Source organism: Monodelphis domestica, chromosome 1, assembly GCF_027887165.1.
Source record: "Monodelphis domestica isolate mMonDom1 chromosome 1, mMonDom1.pri, whole genome shotgun sequence".
NCBI classification, from domain to species: Eukaryota; Metazoa; Chordata; class Mammalia; order Didelphimorphia; family Didelphidae; genus Monodelphis; species Monodelphis domestica.
The window spans coordinates 41145926-41162295 of NC_077227.1; the positions used below are offsets into that span (position 1 = coordinate 41145926).

At 40.5% G+C, this 16370-nt stretch overlaps 1 protein-coding gene across 9 annotated transcripts in view; it reads left to right on the forward strand.

Annotated features, from left to right (window-relative positions):
* Positions 1-15738, forward strand: part of ZFAND4 (zinc finger AN1-type containing 4) — a 61380-nt gene extending 45642 nt beyond the window's left edge. For 4 of the 9 annotated variants that reach the window (XM_007478063.3, XM_007478067.3, XM_007478062.3 and 1 more), the window contains 2 exons: positions 13223-13340; positions 14790-15738. In XM_007478063.3, coding sequence (XP_007478125.1) covers positions 13223-13340; positions 14790-14925 — 254 coding nt within the window. In that variant the 3' untranslated portion in view covers positions 14926-15738. Of the gene's footprint in view, positions 1-5984; positions 6118-13222; positions 13341-14789 lie in introns of those variants that run through there. The other 5 variants (XR_459910.3, XR_459912.3, XR_008911952.1 and 2 more) reach the window with 4 other exon arrangements.
* The last annotated feature ends 632 nt before the right edge of the window (positions 15739-16370 follow it).

Below are 16370 nucleotides of genomic sequence, written 5' to 3' on the forward strand. Positions count from 1 at the left end.
ATGTGATTGGGTTTTGCATACATTTTTATCTTAAAACCTGCAATAAAATTGGCTTGAAGCAAATTGAATTTGCTACGGTCATCTTAATAAATTTGTTGTTGAATTCCCAAGTATATAATTGTGCAATTTCTTACTTCTTTTTCATACATCATTGCAATTGACATTTCTAATACAGTTTGGAATACAAATGTCAGCTGGCATATTTTTGGTTCTTTTACTGTTTTTAATGGAAATGACATGAAGGATCTGCCATTGAGGACTGTTTCAAGTAAACACTTTTTTGTCATGTTAGAAGAAAACCTTACTACTCTTTAGAGATTTTCAGTCATTGATGAATTTTTAACTATTAAATGCTTTTTTCTACAGCTTGTAATAGCAATTTTATCTTTCTTATTTTCCTTTTCCCTACATTATTTTAAGCATATTTTCTCTTACAATGCCATCTGCTTTTCCTTGGAAAGAAAAACCATCATTTGTTATGATGAATTCAATATATTTCCTACATTATGTTTGGAGAAATTACATTTGACATTTTTGCATTTTTTAAAATGAAATCTAGCTTATAATGTTTTTGGTGTTGTTTTTGTCAAGTTTTAAAATGAACACTTCATGAAATAAATTGTATCATTTACTGTGTTTTTCTGAAAATTCATGTATGTAATATAAAAATTATTGTTTTTTGGAAAAAATTCACTGGGAAATACATCTGGTCCCTGGGTGGTGGAGTTTAGAGGGAAGGAGAATTTTATCTTTTCCCTTTTTTTCCCCTTTGTTACTGGACTCTATTCAAAACACCTTTCTCTTATACTAGCTTTAGGATTTTCTACTTTTTAAAAATACATTTCTGGGGCAGCTGGGTAGCTCAGTGGATTGAGAGACAAGCCTAGAGACCAGAGGTCCTAGGTTCAAATCTGGCCTCAGACACTTCCCAGCTGTGTGACCCTGGGCAAGTCACTTGACCCCCATTGCCTAGCCCTTACTACTCTAAAAAAAAAAATACATTTCTAATTTGGCATAACATTCCAGCTTATGGGATATAACATTCTCTTTTTTAAAGTCTTGATTTCATATTTCTAATTTCATTAACAAATATTCTCTTTAAAAATTATTTGTATCATTGTAGTGATTGAATTAAATGGAATTGGGTTGGATTGAATTGCCATTTGAAGACTGGAACTAATGATGTGTAGGATGGATAAAGAATGATTCAGCTGAGGGAGCTGGGGGACCTAAGAGCTAGAATCAGATATTAGATGCAGAATTAGTTGTATTTTGCTTGGCACCCGGAGGTAGGAACTGGGATTAATAAGTGGAAATAAGCAAATTGGCACCTGATGTATTCATCCTTGGAGACCGGCCAGTCCCTCTGTGGGCAGAGAGCAGAAGTGTCCAGTACTTGTTCCTCCAGGCTTCTAGGAGTTGTAGTCTAATGGGTCCATGTAAGTTCTTCTTGCTTCTAGGGAAGAGAACATCAGACATTGGGAAGGAGAGGCTCAGTGTGGCAGATCTGCAGCATCAGATACATAAAGCCGGCAGGGACATCTGAGGTTCAAATCCAAAGCCTGGAGACTGCTGGCTTGACTCAAGGGACTGGCCACCTCCATTACTTAATAGGAAAACCGGGGGGGGGGGGGGGGTATCTCTGGTAAGAGTTCCTAGAGAGGAATAAAGGGTTAACACTTCCTGGTGCCTTGGAGCCACTCCTAATTCTTTATTTTGTCTCATATAAAACTGTTAGTTACAGATCCTAAATGATTTGGATCTCTAGTCTATAGAGATTACATTACACACAGAACTCAAATGGACAGAGGTTTGAGCCTGTCTAAAATTCTAGATCTAGTCCCTATCATTTGTTAAGTGCCTACTGTGTGCCAGGGTGGATCCCAGAGATTGATGCTCTGGGTCTCTGTTCCTATTTTAAGTAAACACCACAGAACAGGGCCCATCTGCCCATCTCTCGGCACAGTCTCTGGAAGGCGGGAGCAGGGCCGAAGTGACAGCACAGACAGAGAGAAGGTCATGCCCCTAATGGCCCGTTGGGAGGAGGAAGGCATGCTTGGGGAGAATGGCCACATGGCCAGCTTTGCCCAGTGACGCCACAGCTGGTTCTCTATGCACGCTGAGCCCTCGGCCTTGTCACGGTAGGCATCTCCCAGCCTCTGTGCCTGCTTGTTTGCCAACGATGCTCGTCTCTGCCTTTCCTGCCCTGCTCTGCAATGGGGTTTCCGATCTCCAGCTGCCCTTCAGGACGTGTGTGGAACTTGCTCTTCCCAAAGCAGAACTCATTGTGTCTCCCCAGAGCTCCCACTCTGCCCTGTTGCCAGCACAGACAGGTGCCCCTCGCAGTCCCTCAGGCTCACCACCCTGGCTACTGGCGGATGCGTCGCCTCTGTGGCATCTCTTGGTGGTTTCACCTTTGCACTATGTCTCAGGTCCCATAAGAGCCTCCTGGGGACCTTCCTGCCTCCCTTTAAGCTTTAAAATGAACGTCCTCGTCTAGGCAGGATGCCTCTGGGCCCTTCATTTAGACCTCTTGGATCCAGTGACCCATCCAGGCTCTTTCTCCGACCTCCCTCGGCCTCCTTCATGCCTTAACAAAAACCCCTACAGGAAGCCTTCTCTAACTCCTTTTCATTCTCGGGCCATTATTCCCAGCGATGATTTCCTATTTATCCTGTATATGGCTTGGCTATAGCTGTTTGCCTGATGTCTCCCCCCACCCCCCATTAGATTATAAGCAGCTTGAAGGCAGGAGCTGCTTTTGGCCCTCTTTGGGTATCCCCAGCACTGAGCGCAGTACCTGGCACATGGTAGGCCCATAATAAGTGTTGAGTGATGGATTGAGCACATTCCCCTCCACTGAGAGGTGTGTGGTGGGAGCTGTGGGGTGATAAATAGCTCTGGTTTGCCCAGGTGGCCTCTCGGGGCCCTTCTAACTCTTAGCTTGATTTCAGTTATAGTTTGGAGCTTTTTGTTTGCTAAATGGTTACTTTTTCTCTTTGGTTTAATATTTTCCGTCTGGGTTGGCTTGTCTAGGTGGGGTACGGCTTCATTTGGACCACTAGAGGGCTGCTGAGGGCTAAGAATAAGGGTTCAGCCCAACAATAGAGGCTGGAGCTGACCCGGGATGGGATTCAGGTCCGGTTTGTTCCAGGGGACAATAAAGAGACGGTAACCCAGAATGACAAACCACGGCAGACACTTGAACATCTGTGTATCCAGCCTCTTGATTTCGTCTCTTGTTTGAGCCATAATGTTCACATGGAAGATTTCAATATTCATTTGCTTCACCTTTCAGCTTGATAATGAGATACAAAGTATCCCCCATTGCAACTGGGCTTTTCCTTTCGAATTTTGCATTTCTCTGCATTTTACTTTTCTGTGTTTTATTTTGTGATTTGGAGCCATGTAAATCTTTTCTGTTTACTATTCCTTCTCATATCATGAAATGCCTTTTCTCATACTTGTACTTGCTTAATAGATCTTGACTCCACTCTTTTCATTTTGGTCTCCATGTGTGGGATTTTGCCTTGTATTTATTTATATTTTAAAATTCTTACCTTCTGTCTTAGAATTAACAGTGTATTAATTCCAACCACAGTGATAAGGGCTAGGCAGTGAGGTTTAAGTGACTTGCCCTAGATCACATAGGTAGGAAGTGTCTCTGTTCAGATTTGAACCCAGGGCCTCACATCTCTAGGTCTGGCTCTTAATCCACTGAGCCACCTTGCTGCCCCATGATTTGCCTTTTCTCATAAGCAGTATGTCTTTGGGTTGGCTTTTAAATTTAGCTGATAGCTTTTTAGGAGAATTTAGCTTATTCACATTTAATGTTATAATTTGCTAAATTTTTCAAATTTTTTATGAACTATATCTTTCCAGTGGTTACTCATTTTTTTCTCCTTTGATGATGTTTCTGCTATCTTTTCTGGATATTTTTAAAGTTTTGGGTAAGGTCAAATAGTCATTTTTGTTAATCTTCTAACAGCCTGAAAATCCTAAAATTTATCTACCAGAAACCAACTGTGTTTAATTTGTTTTCCATATTTACATACCAATTTACATTTATGTTGAGGCAGCATGAAAATTAATGAATAAGCCTTAGCTTATGAGAAGGTCTGAGTCTGGTCCTAGGAAACATGGGCTTTGTGCCCCAGTCTGTCACCTGACCTTTCTCTTGCTATTCCCCAGCATATCGGAGGCTATACTTTGTAGATCCGATATTCATCTTATTTGAAGAGGGAGTTTCCACAGCTGGCTCTCCCTATAACCAAGTGAATCACAGATCTAGTCTTATAAATAACTTGACCAAATTTTGAGCTTCACGTGTAGTAAAGATGTGCTTTGCTTCCACTTTTATCTCCTCCTCTCATTGCCCACCTCTTCATTCTTGTATCTCATTATGAAACATCCCTTCTGGCATTCTCTTTTCCTCCATCTCTCTTTTTAATCTTAAATGCTCACACCCAGTATGAACAACTCTTCTCTTCTTGACACCTGTTCTTTGAAAGAGAGTTCTTCCATTTTGGTCTTGTGAAAAGAACATTGGGATGTCCAAACCTGACTGGAAATCCTGCCTTTGTCTTTTGCCAGCTTTGTGATCTAAGGCAGTCACTTCACCTTCTAAGGCTTCAAATACAGGAGACAGTCTGTGAGCCAGAAGCATTTTGTTGTTTATGCACCGGTACCAAACATTGAGGGTGCCACAAGTCTTGGCGTTGTCTTAAGCTTTAGTAACTTCAGAAGTGTAGATGCTACATACCTACCCAAAGTCCTTAGAAAGCTTAATTATTTACATTTCTTCTAAACTTATTTAGCTTTGTGAATTTTTTAACAAGAAGCATGAGGCATACTACTCAATGCACAGGCAGTAGTTTCCGGGCCACACTTTGTCAGACTGCCTTATCAGGAGGAGCGTGACCACCTTGGCTATTTGATGTATTTCAATTAGATTTATATTTGTTGGGTCACATCCAAACTGTTACATCAAAAACTCCTTCTTGGAATGCTAGGATTGCAGTATTTTGCAATTTTAAATAGCCTTTCAAAGTTATTTTTTCTAAGTTTGTAGGGTTATACTTCTGAAATTATTATAGCTTAGAACAGAACTCAGAGTTTTGGGACACCCTATATAACTGGTGATTCTGCATTTCTTAGTCTTAAAGTCAAGTTTTGATTTACTGTTTGAAATATGTTCTTGCTTCTACTTTGTCTGTGTCTTGTAACTTAGAATATTATCCATAAAATTCTAGAATCTTAGATCTGAAACCTTAGCTGTCCTTTAGTCTAACCTCATTTTATAAAGAAAGAAACAGGCCTAGAAAATATTAAATATTAAATGTAGGGTTGGGCAACAAGCCAATGAGAGAGTCAGTGGTGGAACTGAGTTAGAATTCTTTCCATTCTTAACAACTTTTTTCTAATGAAAAGAGAACCTCCTAAACCAGATAGTCAAACATAAAGGGGCCACAGGGGCCTGAACCAGATAAAAATGTAATTGGGAAATATTTAACAAAATTAAATAAAAATATGAAGAATATAGAAAATATTAATATGCTGTTTTTGAAGTATGTGACGCTTAAGGGATCCTTATGTAAGGCTTATTCTCCTCCCCATTCCCCCATTTCTATTTGAGTTTGATACATTATACTCCTCTTAGTCTGCAATGAGGAAGACCTGAATTCAAAACCAACCTCAGATAATGCATCTGTGTGATCCTGGGCAAGTCACTAAATCTCTTTCCACCACTATAAAATGGGGATAAGAATAGCATCTACCTCCCAGGGTTGTTATGAGGATGAAATGAGATGATATTTTTTAAGTACTTAGCACAGTGCCTGGTACATAGTAGACACTTAATAAATGCTTCCTTTCCTCTTCCTTCCCTCTCTCATTCTCTGTCCTTCTCTCCCTCTCCTTCCTTTACTTCCTCCTTCCTCCCTCCCTTCTTTCCCTTCCTTTCTCTCCCTCCCTCTATGTGCCAGGTGCTGTGCTAAGAGAACAAGGAGTCAAAAGAAAAAACTGATCATGCATTTATAACCAAAATGGAAATAGCCATCTGGAAAAACATAAATCGATTCTAAATCCTAAAAACCTGTAGCTATCAAGGACTCATAAGTAAGTTGTTACAGATCCTTGCCTTTTCTTTCCTTGCATCCATATAAGTGCATTCCATTTTATACGTCAGATGTCATGTGCATATATGTAACAAGAGAGGCAGCAGAAGGGGAGTGTTCCTCAGTTAGAGAGACCTGGATTCAAATCCTGTCTGACACATTTGGGCTCAGAGACCTAGAACAAGATGCTTTACCTCTTAGTGCCCCAGGCAGTTCCCCTACGTCTATAAGTTGCAGAGAAGGTGCTAATCCTAAAAAGCAGAGGGAGTTTCAGCATTGGCATTTCCCTAAACCAGTGAAATTCTGTATCTAGACCAAAACATTTTACATGAATATATAATAAACACATTCCTATACATATATGTGTGTATATATGTATACACATATGCTCTGAAGTGCAATTTGTAAACTTGATTTCTGTACATTAAATCAAGTTTCCCCATTAAATTACATGATAGGGGCATAGCCTCGAGTTGGGAAGACCTGGATTCAAATATGGCCTCAGCCACTTCCTAGCTGTGTGACCCAAGGCAAGTCAAGCATAGTGCCTAGTCCCTGCTGATCTTCTGTCTTAGAACTGATAGTCAGAAGGAGGTAAGGATTTTAAAAGAAGGAAAATAAATAAATTACATGATAATTTCAGAGAAGTTTTATTGCTCTGTTGTCATGCTGATTTCAGAAAAATCAATGAGTGTATCTAAAAATACAGACTTAAAGAACAAGATACATTGGTATTATTGTATTCACTTTGTATAAAGAATTGGCCATAGTTTTCTCTTTTCATTTTGGTTTGATATATTAGAGTAAAGCCTTGACTCTCTGGATAGCAGCCTTCCTGAACCCTCAGATTTCTAGAAGGGCTCAGAACCCACAAGTAACTGAAGGGGAAACACCCCCAAACCTCTGGGCAACAAAGAAGCAGTCTTGAGCACCTGTGAATCCAGCTGAGAAAACGCATCAGCCTAAAGCTTCTATCCACCATACTGTGTGATCGTCAGGAGCTCTAGAAGGCTAGTCTTGTGAAAACAGGAAAGCTGAGAAAGAAGGGCCAAGAGACAGGAAAGACAAAGGGTGAAAAGCTCAGAAAACTAGGCAATGGGCAGTTAATAAGCACCTGTATCAAGACCTGGTAGGCAGAGGATGTAAGGACACCGATGAAATGATCCCTGTGCTTAGAGCATACACATTCTGACAAAGAAGACAACCTGTGTGCCCTTCAGTAAATCTACACGGCATAAATACAAGACCCACTGTTGGAGATTAGCCAGGGCCTCGTGTAGAAGCTTCAACTTGAGCTGAATTTGAAGTCAACAAGAGACTCTGCAAGGCAGAGGTGAAGGAGGGGGAGTAGACACAAGGCAAGGGGGCAGTGGGTGCAGAGGCTCAGCAATGGGAGATGGAAAGTCATTGGTGAAAAAAGGAGAGTGTTGGCTAAGACAGAGCTTTCAAAGCTAAACACGGGAGCTTATGGTTGAGGCTGAGGCCAATAGGGAGCCATTGGAGTTTGAGTAGGGATCTAACATACCTGTATGTTAGGGAAATCACAAAGAATGACAGGAGGGGTTTTGAATATCCCTAAATGCAGTACTGATTCTGATTTATAGGATCGTCGTTTTAGCACAGAAAGGAACACTGGAGATCATTTAGTCCACATCCCTCTGAGGAAACAGTTTCTATGCCTTGCCTCAAAGAACTCACAGTAGAGAAGAGATTTGAACCCAGGTCTCCAACTCCAGTGCCATAATCCTAGTGCCACATTGCTACTCAAGATGGTAAAGACTATGAGAAGTAGCAAGATACCCTTAAAGAAGAGAAAAGAGCTAGGAATGAGAAGGGGAGAGCAATTCTACCTGTGGAGGGAGGAAACAGCCTCGTAAAGCCATAGCATTCTCTATCTTGGAGGCATGCAAACCACTGACACTCTGCACTTGAACACTGTGCTTTTGAAGAGTGAGACTTTAGTGGCAAGCTAAACCTTGTTACCAGGGCGTCTCTATAAGATCGCTCTCCAGCAAGGCAAAACTAGTTAGAGCCTCAGGAACCAACTCTGGGAAAGGGGAAGAATAAAAGGGAAACTGTGCTTACCTTAACAGCGGTGTTGGGCTTTTAGACTCATTCAGGCTCAAGAAAATAGTGGTGGATTGGTAATAACATTATATTCTCTACCCCGTGTGGGGTCATGGTTAATATGGGGCAGGAGCTGAGCAAGCCCTTTGCAGATTCCGATACAGTGATCTGCAGCCTGAATTAGAACCTTGGATTTAATTCTCAGTGAGTGAATCTTTGCCAAAAGATCCAGAGGTCCCTCTGATTGCCAGCCCCGGTGCTCACCGAAGTAATGAAAGGCTGCTTCTAAACAAATGCCTGTTCCTCGTTGCCATGCTTTCAGGATGGTTTTGGCATTAATTTAGGTACAGTTGGAGTCTAGGTAGTTCCTAATGAAAAACAGCTGCAGAAAAACATTTTTGTGGGTTTTTTTCCAAAGAACTTCTTGCTAAATATCATCCATCTCCTACGTCGCTTTCCTATACTGGGCTAGCCTTCCAACGTGTACCTTAGCAGGTGCGTGTAAGTCAAGGCTCTGACTTGATGTAGAAGCAGCACAGAATCTCCGTACTGGAATGAAGCTCAGAAGCTATCTAGCCCAAAATGCCTGAAAAAGAATTCCCTCAGTAGTTTCAGTGGACACATGGCCAGGCATTAGAGGAAACTCATGATCTCCTGACTTCCCCAGGATGTGTTCTTTGGTCTTGTGTGTGCAGGCAGATAAAAGAAACTTCCAGTGTATTCATAGGTATCACATAGGTTACCCACTGCTAGCAAACTAATGCACAAAAACATTGCACAAATAAAATTTGCTCTCCTCTTTTTTGTCTCTTTCTACCTGTTTTGAATTCAGAACCAAACAAAAAAACTTACCGGAAGGATAACCAAGCCATTTTCTCCTAAATACTTGTACATTTCACCAGGAGGACATAAAATTCCAACATTTTTTACAACTTTCCTGGCACTTAAAATTACTTCTCTGATTCTATTTGTGGACCAGGGTGTTGTTTAAACTGTGGAATATTATTTAAAAACAGATTTCATGAGATATTTGATCAATCTTTTTTTTTTCTTAGCCCTTACCCTCCATTTGAGAATCAATACAGTGTTTTGGCTTCAAGGCAGAAGATTGGTAAGGGCTAGGCAATGGGGGTCAAGTGACTTGCCCAGGGTCACCCAGCTGGGAAGTGTCTGAGGGCAGATTTGAACCCAGGACTCCCTATCTCTAGGCCTGGCTCTCCATCTACTGAGCAACCCAGCTGCCCCCTATTTAATCAGTCTTGAAAGTGATGTTGAAGAAAAGATTTGTGCCTCAGGTAGAGGTTAGACTAAATCATCTCTAAGGGCCTTTCCAACTCTTGAGACAGCAGTAAGGGACTAGATCAAGGCCTTCAGGGAAGGCCCTTCTGCCTTGCAGATTGACTTAATTGAGCTAGCTGGCCATTCCATGGTTACTGGAAATAAGCTCCATCTTGTGGTCTCAGAGGAGACTGCAAGAAAACAAAATGGCAGTGACAAGCACTCCAAAGGCCTCTACTGTGAACAAATCGGGTTGTTTGTGTGATTTAGGAATGCCCTTCCTAAGCCTTTGGCCTCCTAAGTCTTCTGCCAGCTTCAGCAATCCTCAAGGTTAAATAATAGTGTAGAAAGGAGCTCAGTGGATAGAGAGCCAGGCCTAGAGTCAGGAAGACCTGGGTTCAAATGTGGCTTCAGTACTTCCTAGCTGTGTGGCCCTGGGCAAGTCACTTAACCCCATATTGCCTGGTCTTTAACACTCTTCTGCTTTGCAACCAATACTTAGTATTGATTCCAAGTAAAAAAGTAAGGGTTTAAAGTAATATAATGATAGGGAAGAAGCAAGGGGACAATGATTTCTTATTCAAAATTAAGAGAAGGATAACAGTGAATAATTTATCACTGACTTTCACCATATTGTAAATAGGAGATTCAAATGTTATAAATCTCTAGGCATTTAGGACTTTGCCTAATGTATCATGCCAAACCACAAGTCTAAAATTGTAAAAGGAGATAGAATGGTAAAACCATATTAATTTGGAAAGACCAAGCTAAAGAATATTTAAAAAGAAATAAAACCTGTTAAGTACAGATTAAAACTCCAAATTGCCACTAACCTACTTTTTTTTTAAAGTATGGGTTTTGTCAAATCAGCATTAATGAATAGATAATATTCAATTGTATGTAAAAGACTCATTGGCATATAATATGCTTAAAAAAACTCTTAAAAATACATGAGGGGACATGACAGAGGATAGACTCTAAATGAACACTCTAATGCAAATACTATCAACAAAGCAATGGGTTCAAATCAAGAAAACATCTAATGCCCAGTGGACTTACGCGTCGGCTATGGGGGGTGGGGGGGGGGAGGAAAAGAAAATGATCTATGTCTTTAACGAATAATGCTTGGAAATGATCAAATAAAATATATTTTAAAAAAAATACATGAGGGGGCAGCTCAGTGGATTGAGAGCCAGGCTTAGAGACGGGAGGTCCTGGGTTCAAATTTTGCCTCAGACACTTCCCAGCTGTGTGACCCTGGGCAAGTCACTTAACTCCCTTTGCCTAGCCCTCACCACTCTTCTGCCTTGGAGCCAATACACAGTATTGACTCCAAGACGGAAGGTGAGGGTTTGAAAAACAAATACACGACCCTTTTTTCCTTCCCCTTTGTCTGGGATCTCATTTTTCCTAATCTGTGTCCCTTAGCCTATATTGTAAACGTTTGGGAGCAAGGACAACTTAACTAGTACTTTCTCACCTAGGATGCCTAGCATACCTTTGAGCTGAGAGGACGCGTCCAAGAGGAACTTGTTTGGCTGCATTTTCCCAATCCTTGCATTGGAAAGCTGGGCTATGTTGGCTGAGTCACCCGCCCAGAGAGGTTCAGGGCGTGTTATAATGACCTGGATGTACTAACTTCTCTATCAGGAAGGTGGAGGGTGGAAGCAGAAGTCAGTATGCCAGAGGCATGTTAGTCACAGAGTAGGCACTCAGCAATTTGTTGACTGACTATGTGGGGGGCCCTTCTGTCTATCTTCTCCCAACTCCTAATTCGTGGAATAAGTTTTGGGAACTACTGAATAAGACGTTACTGAAAAGATTGTATAATGCTGAAGTGAGTCCTTATGTGCTTCTGCTAAACAAACCTGCCTTTCTGGAATTCTGAGGATAGATAGTTCATAATACTGAGCTAGAAAGATCAGGACTCCTTTATACTTGGATGATGATTCTTTGTCAGTCTGTGATCTTTCCGACTTTTTAAAAAATCCTTATCTTCCGTCTTAAATTGATACTGTGTATTAGTTCCAAAGCAGAAGAGCAATAAGGGTCAAATGACTTGTCCACAGTCACACATCTAGGATTTGAACCTGGAACCTGTCTCCAAGCCTGGGTTTCTATCCACTGAGCTGTGTAGCTGCCCCTTTCCTACAGACTTTTAATCAGTTTGCACAATAATTCCATTAGAAAAGCAAAGCAGATATCTCCATCTTTCAGATATGCCTCTGAAGTCAGGAAAGGTTAAGGGACTTGGCATCTCTGCCCAGATTAAGCCAGGATAGTAAGGTACTTCTGTAAACTTCAGTCATCCAGGAAGATGTCCTGTTAGGCTTTGCCATGGTCTCCAAGAACAAGCTTGATAAAATATCAGTGGGAGACCAAGTGTAGAAATCATTGTTCTACATTTTTAAGTCATAGTCGGGTTGGTTTGGGTGCTTTGTATGGGACTTTTAGTCCATGCAATTATCCTTCAGTCTTCACTGACATATAAAATAATTTCAGTCCTCTGGCCTTTTCGCAGGCTCACTCTCCTGTCTTTCTCTCTCCCTGGATGCCCTTCCCTTCCTTAGCTCCTGCGATGCGCTCTCCTGGCTTTCCTCACAAAGATGTCAGTTGTTCTTCTCTGTCACTGTCACTGTTTCTTCCTCCTCCTCTGGCCCCCTAGACCTCCCTCTTCTCCTTTAGTGTTCCCGCGCATTCCTCGGATCATTTCTCCACCCATCCAGCCCTCCTCTCCTCCCACTCCTGCTTTTTCAAATGCTGCTGACCGAAGTCTCCCCATAAGACCTGCCAGCACTTCACACTTCGCATAGCCCCTCCTCCCACCCCAACCTTGCCTCTACCAGCCCTCCTGATCATTGCCAAGTCTCCTGTCACATCCTCTCGCCCTTCATCCTCCTCCTCCACTCACCGGGCCACGCCTTTATCTGCCCCCATCACGGGCAGGGAGCTCTCTTATCCCTCCTCCCAGCCCACTAGGAAGCCCGGGACAAGGCCCCACTTGTTCATGCCCCCTCGCCTAACTTGGAATCTTCTTCATTGGTGCATTCTGCATCCCTCTAAGGCATGGCCTCACTTACCTGCTCAGGCGCCTTCACTTGGTTCCATAGTATGTTCTTAACTAGCTTTAATCCCTTTGGAAGACCTTCCACAGTAGCATCATCCTAGCCTTCTGGCTTTATTGAAGTCTCTTTCCATTAACATTCTCTGCATCCCAGCCCTGCCGCTGGCCTTGGCTGGCAAGGTTTCCCTCAAGTGTCCCCTCCTGCGTCAAGACTTCCTGGTGCGCCTGTCCGGGTCATACTTGTGTTTGTACCTGTTCTGTCCTCTCGGTCAACTCGGTGATCTTTAAAAGGGGCAGAAGCATGTTTTTTCATCTTCGTATTTCATGGGCTTCACACATAGTGGATGCTTAATACATGGGAATTGAATTATTATTCCTCAGGCAACTTTTTTTGGAATGTTTCCCATCAACTGAAAAGAATTGGAAATGAGCAAAGATGGTTAGTTTATAAAGAAATGTTCTCGGTTAAGGGAATCTTTTAAAAATGCTGCGTAAATTCTATTTAAAATCATATGTAAGTTCATTCAAATCACTTTTGGTTAAATAATAGAAATTAAAATGATTTTTCACATTGTACAAGGATAACTGTAACTTTGAAACTGATAGATGATTTTTTCAGGAAATATGTTGTGCTGAGTGGAATCTTATATCATTTTATTTTATCCCAAACTGATCTGTATGTTTTGTCTCAAAACAGGTGAAACTACCCATCATCTTCCCCCTGTGAAAGCCCCTGTTCAGACCAAAAAGAAAACATCCAAGCATTGCTTTCTTTGTGGCAAGAAAACGGGACTAGCCACCAGCTATGAATGCAGGCAGGTTGCCTAGTTGGAAAAATTGAAATACTTTGTGTAGAATGATCCAGCATGAGGACTCTGCTGCCCCATCCTCACTCCCAAACCCCACCCTACCCCCTAAAGCTCAAGTTTATAATTATTTACATTTCCATTGTTAGGTGATGTTAAATTAATTGACCTTAATCAAACAGTGTTCTGCCTTCATGATTGGCCTGAAATAATAGTCAGAGATAATATGTAAGTCCTTAAATAATAACCGGGGCCCTGGAAAACTCGTAGATCCATTAACAGAAGAGAAGAGATAATTCATCTTTAACCCAAACCTCAGGATGGGAAGATATGCTCTGTATTAGAGAAAAAACTTGCAGAGTTACTATTTGTGAAAATAAGGAATTTGCCTTTATGGACTTTGGAAGCATATTCACAAATTTTTTTATTTTCCAGTTCTACTTTCCCAATGTAATTTTTATCTTCTCAAAACTTAGCATGAACATTATATGTTCTTTTTTGAAAAATAAGTCTTCCTATTGAAGAGATCAGATCAGGGTTAAAGGGGCAAAATAACTATTTTAATTCTGCATTTGCACTAAATTCTGATTTTTTTTCTTATTCATATTTTTTAATCCTCCTAAGTATTAATGAGAACTGCCTCCCTTGGGCCCAGATTATGTAACTGATGCTTCCTTACAGTATGTACATATATATATATATATGTATATATATATATATGTGTGTGTGTGTGTATATAGTTACCTTTTCTTAAAGTTGTATGATGATACCTTTTGTCTTTATTTGCATCATAGTCATTTTCCTCCCACCCTAGCTCCAGGTCAAATCCTCCCTTATAACAAAGAAATGATTTAGCAAAAGCATCCCATTCCATGGCTGCCCCGACAAGGTATATAAAGTTTAGTTTCCCTCTTCTTTGCATGAAGTGGAGAGAGATTTTTCAAAGCCTATTCTCTGGGCTCAGCATTGCTCTTGCCATTACTTTTAGCAATCTTTTCATTTATGCTCAGCCATATTTAAAAATAGAAGAGAATAGCTTACTGCCCAAAGCCCTTTCTTATGTATTTTTAAATTTCAAATGTCAGTCTTGGGTAGATTTTACATTCTTTGGTCTTCACCCATCACTCGATTCCCAAGGTATTTACCCTTATAAATTTGTCAGGGTACAAGGGAAATTTTGAAGATGTGTTTTAGTATGATGTGATTTGAAAATTCTTTAGAGAGCAAGGCCCCCATTCTATCAACTGAAAAATGTCATATTCCCAAGCTGGCATAGGTGCGGGTTTTTTGAGGATTATTTTGTGGCTGTAGTTTTCCTAAGTGGGAAGAGAATGGCAGCTCCAAAATGACTCCAGAAAAAAACAGAGGGTTCCATTGGTCCACCCAGAGCTCAAGCTCTGCTTTCATGTGCCTGTCATAGAAATGTGACTATTCATACACACTTTCTTTGTGCTTTAGATGTGGAAACAATTTCTGTGCAACTCATCGATACGCAGAAACACACGGCTGCACTTATGATTACAAGAGTGCAGGAAGGAGATATTTACAGGAGGCAAATCCTGTTGTTAGTGCACCAAAACTTCCAAAAATCTAACTATGGTGGCACTGCCAGAGGAAATGGATTATTAATGACAGAAGAAGTATTGCTTAGACTGAATTAACTTTGTTCGACTCCCAAAAAAAAAAGATTTGCCAAGTAACAAAAAGCACACAATTCATACTGTTGGAGAGTAATGTGAACACTACTGTCATTAACATCTTTATTCTTTAGTGAATCAAAAGTTTTAAAAGTAGTTTTTAAAAATTTACACTATAATGATTTAACTTTGTTATTGCACGTCTTGTGTTAAGTGTTTTATATTTGAAAATGCTATTTCACTAGACAAGTCTTTCAAAGATGCACTTTACTAAGTTAATTTTACTGTGTAACCAACCAGATTTGAGGGGGGGATGCTAAATGAGTGTGTCATGGAAAGTGTCTTCGTGTCATGGAATGTCTACCTGTTATTGTTTTTATTTCATTTTGTTTTGAATCCCATGGGTGATCTTTTAATTTAATTCACTAGGAAGTTCCCCCTTCAAGCCACATTTTAAGAACATTCAATTTACTATGTGTTGTTTATCGCACATTTTTCTCTTCCATTCAGATTGGCATTCAGATATTGTGTATACATTCTACAAAACATATCATGTGAATCACAATATATATTTCTTAAAACATTACTCTGTGTATGGCAGTTTTTTTAAATAGACAATGTCCCACTTTTTGCCATGAAATACAGAAAACAACTTATTTTAAATTTTTGTAATGGATAGATTTTTTTTTTAAAGACTTCACAACTTGGTTTGTTTCGCTAAGATGTTGAATACTGTTACCAAGAGAAATTCAAATAAATATTCAATTTTATTATGAGTCTGATGCCTTTTTTATAAGTAACTGAGTAATTTTAAATTTTATAGAAGCCAATCTGAAGTGAATACAGAAAGTAATGCACTTGAAAAATAATCAGCCTTCATCATTAAATTCGTTCACGTTAACAGGTCGCTTAAGCCCAAGGGGCAGCTAGAAATAGATTTCATGCACTTGGACTTCTTAAAATACCAAGGGAACTCGGGTTAGAACTTCACTAGGCTATGTCCGTATCAATTGAGAGGATCTATGTAAAATGACAGCTTTGCCAAGCCGCTAAGAAGTGACTTTTCTACTACAAATCCATCCTGCAGATTTACCACTAAATGCCAGTTAGTTTAGTTTTCCCCACGTTGATCCATAAGTATTTTCTTGACTCACTGTGTTCCCAGAATTTCTCCCTCTCCCACATCCAGATATTAAGAAAGAGTTCCATAAAGTGGGAAAGGAGAAAAACTGGACAGAAAGTGGAAGAAGAGACACATTGAAGAAAATAAAAACTCAAGTGGTTGAGGAGGGAACACTGGCAAATGAGGGATTAATTTAAGTGAGCAACCTGAAGTCACCTGCATGAAGATGTGGCCAGTCTACAGCACTCAAGAATCCTACCCCGGACGTAAGGAAACTCT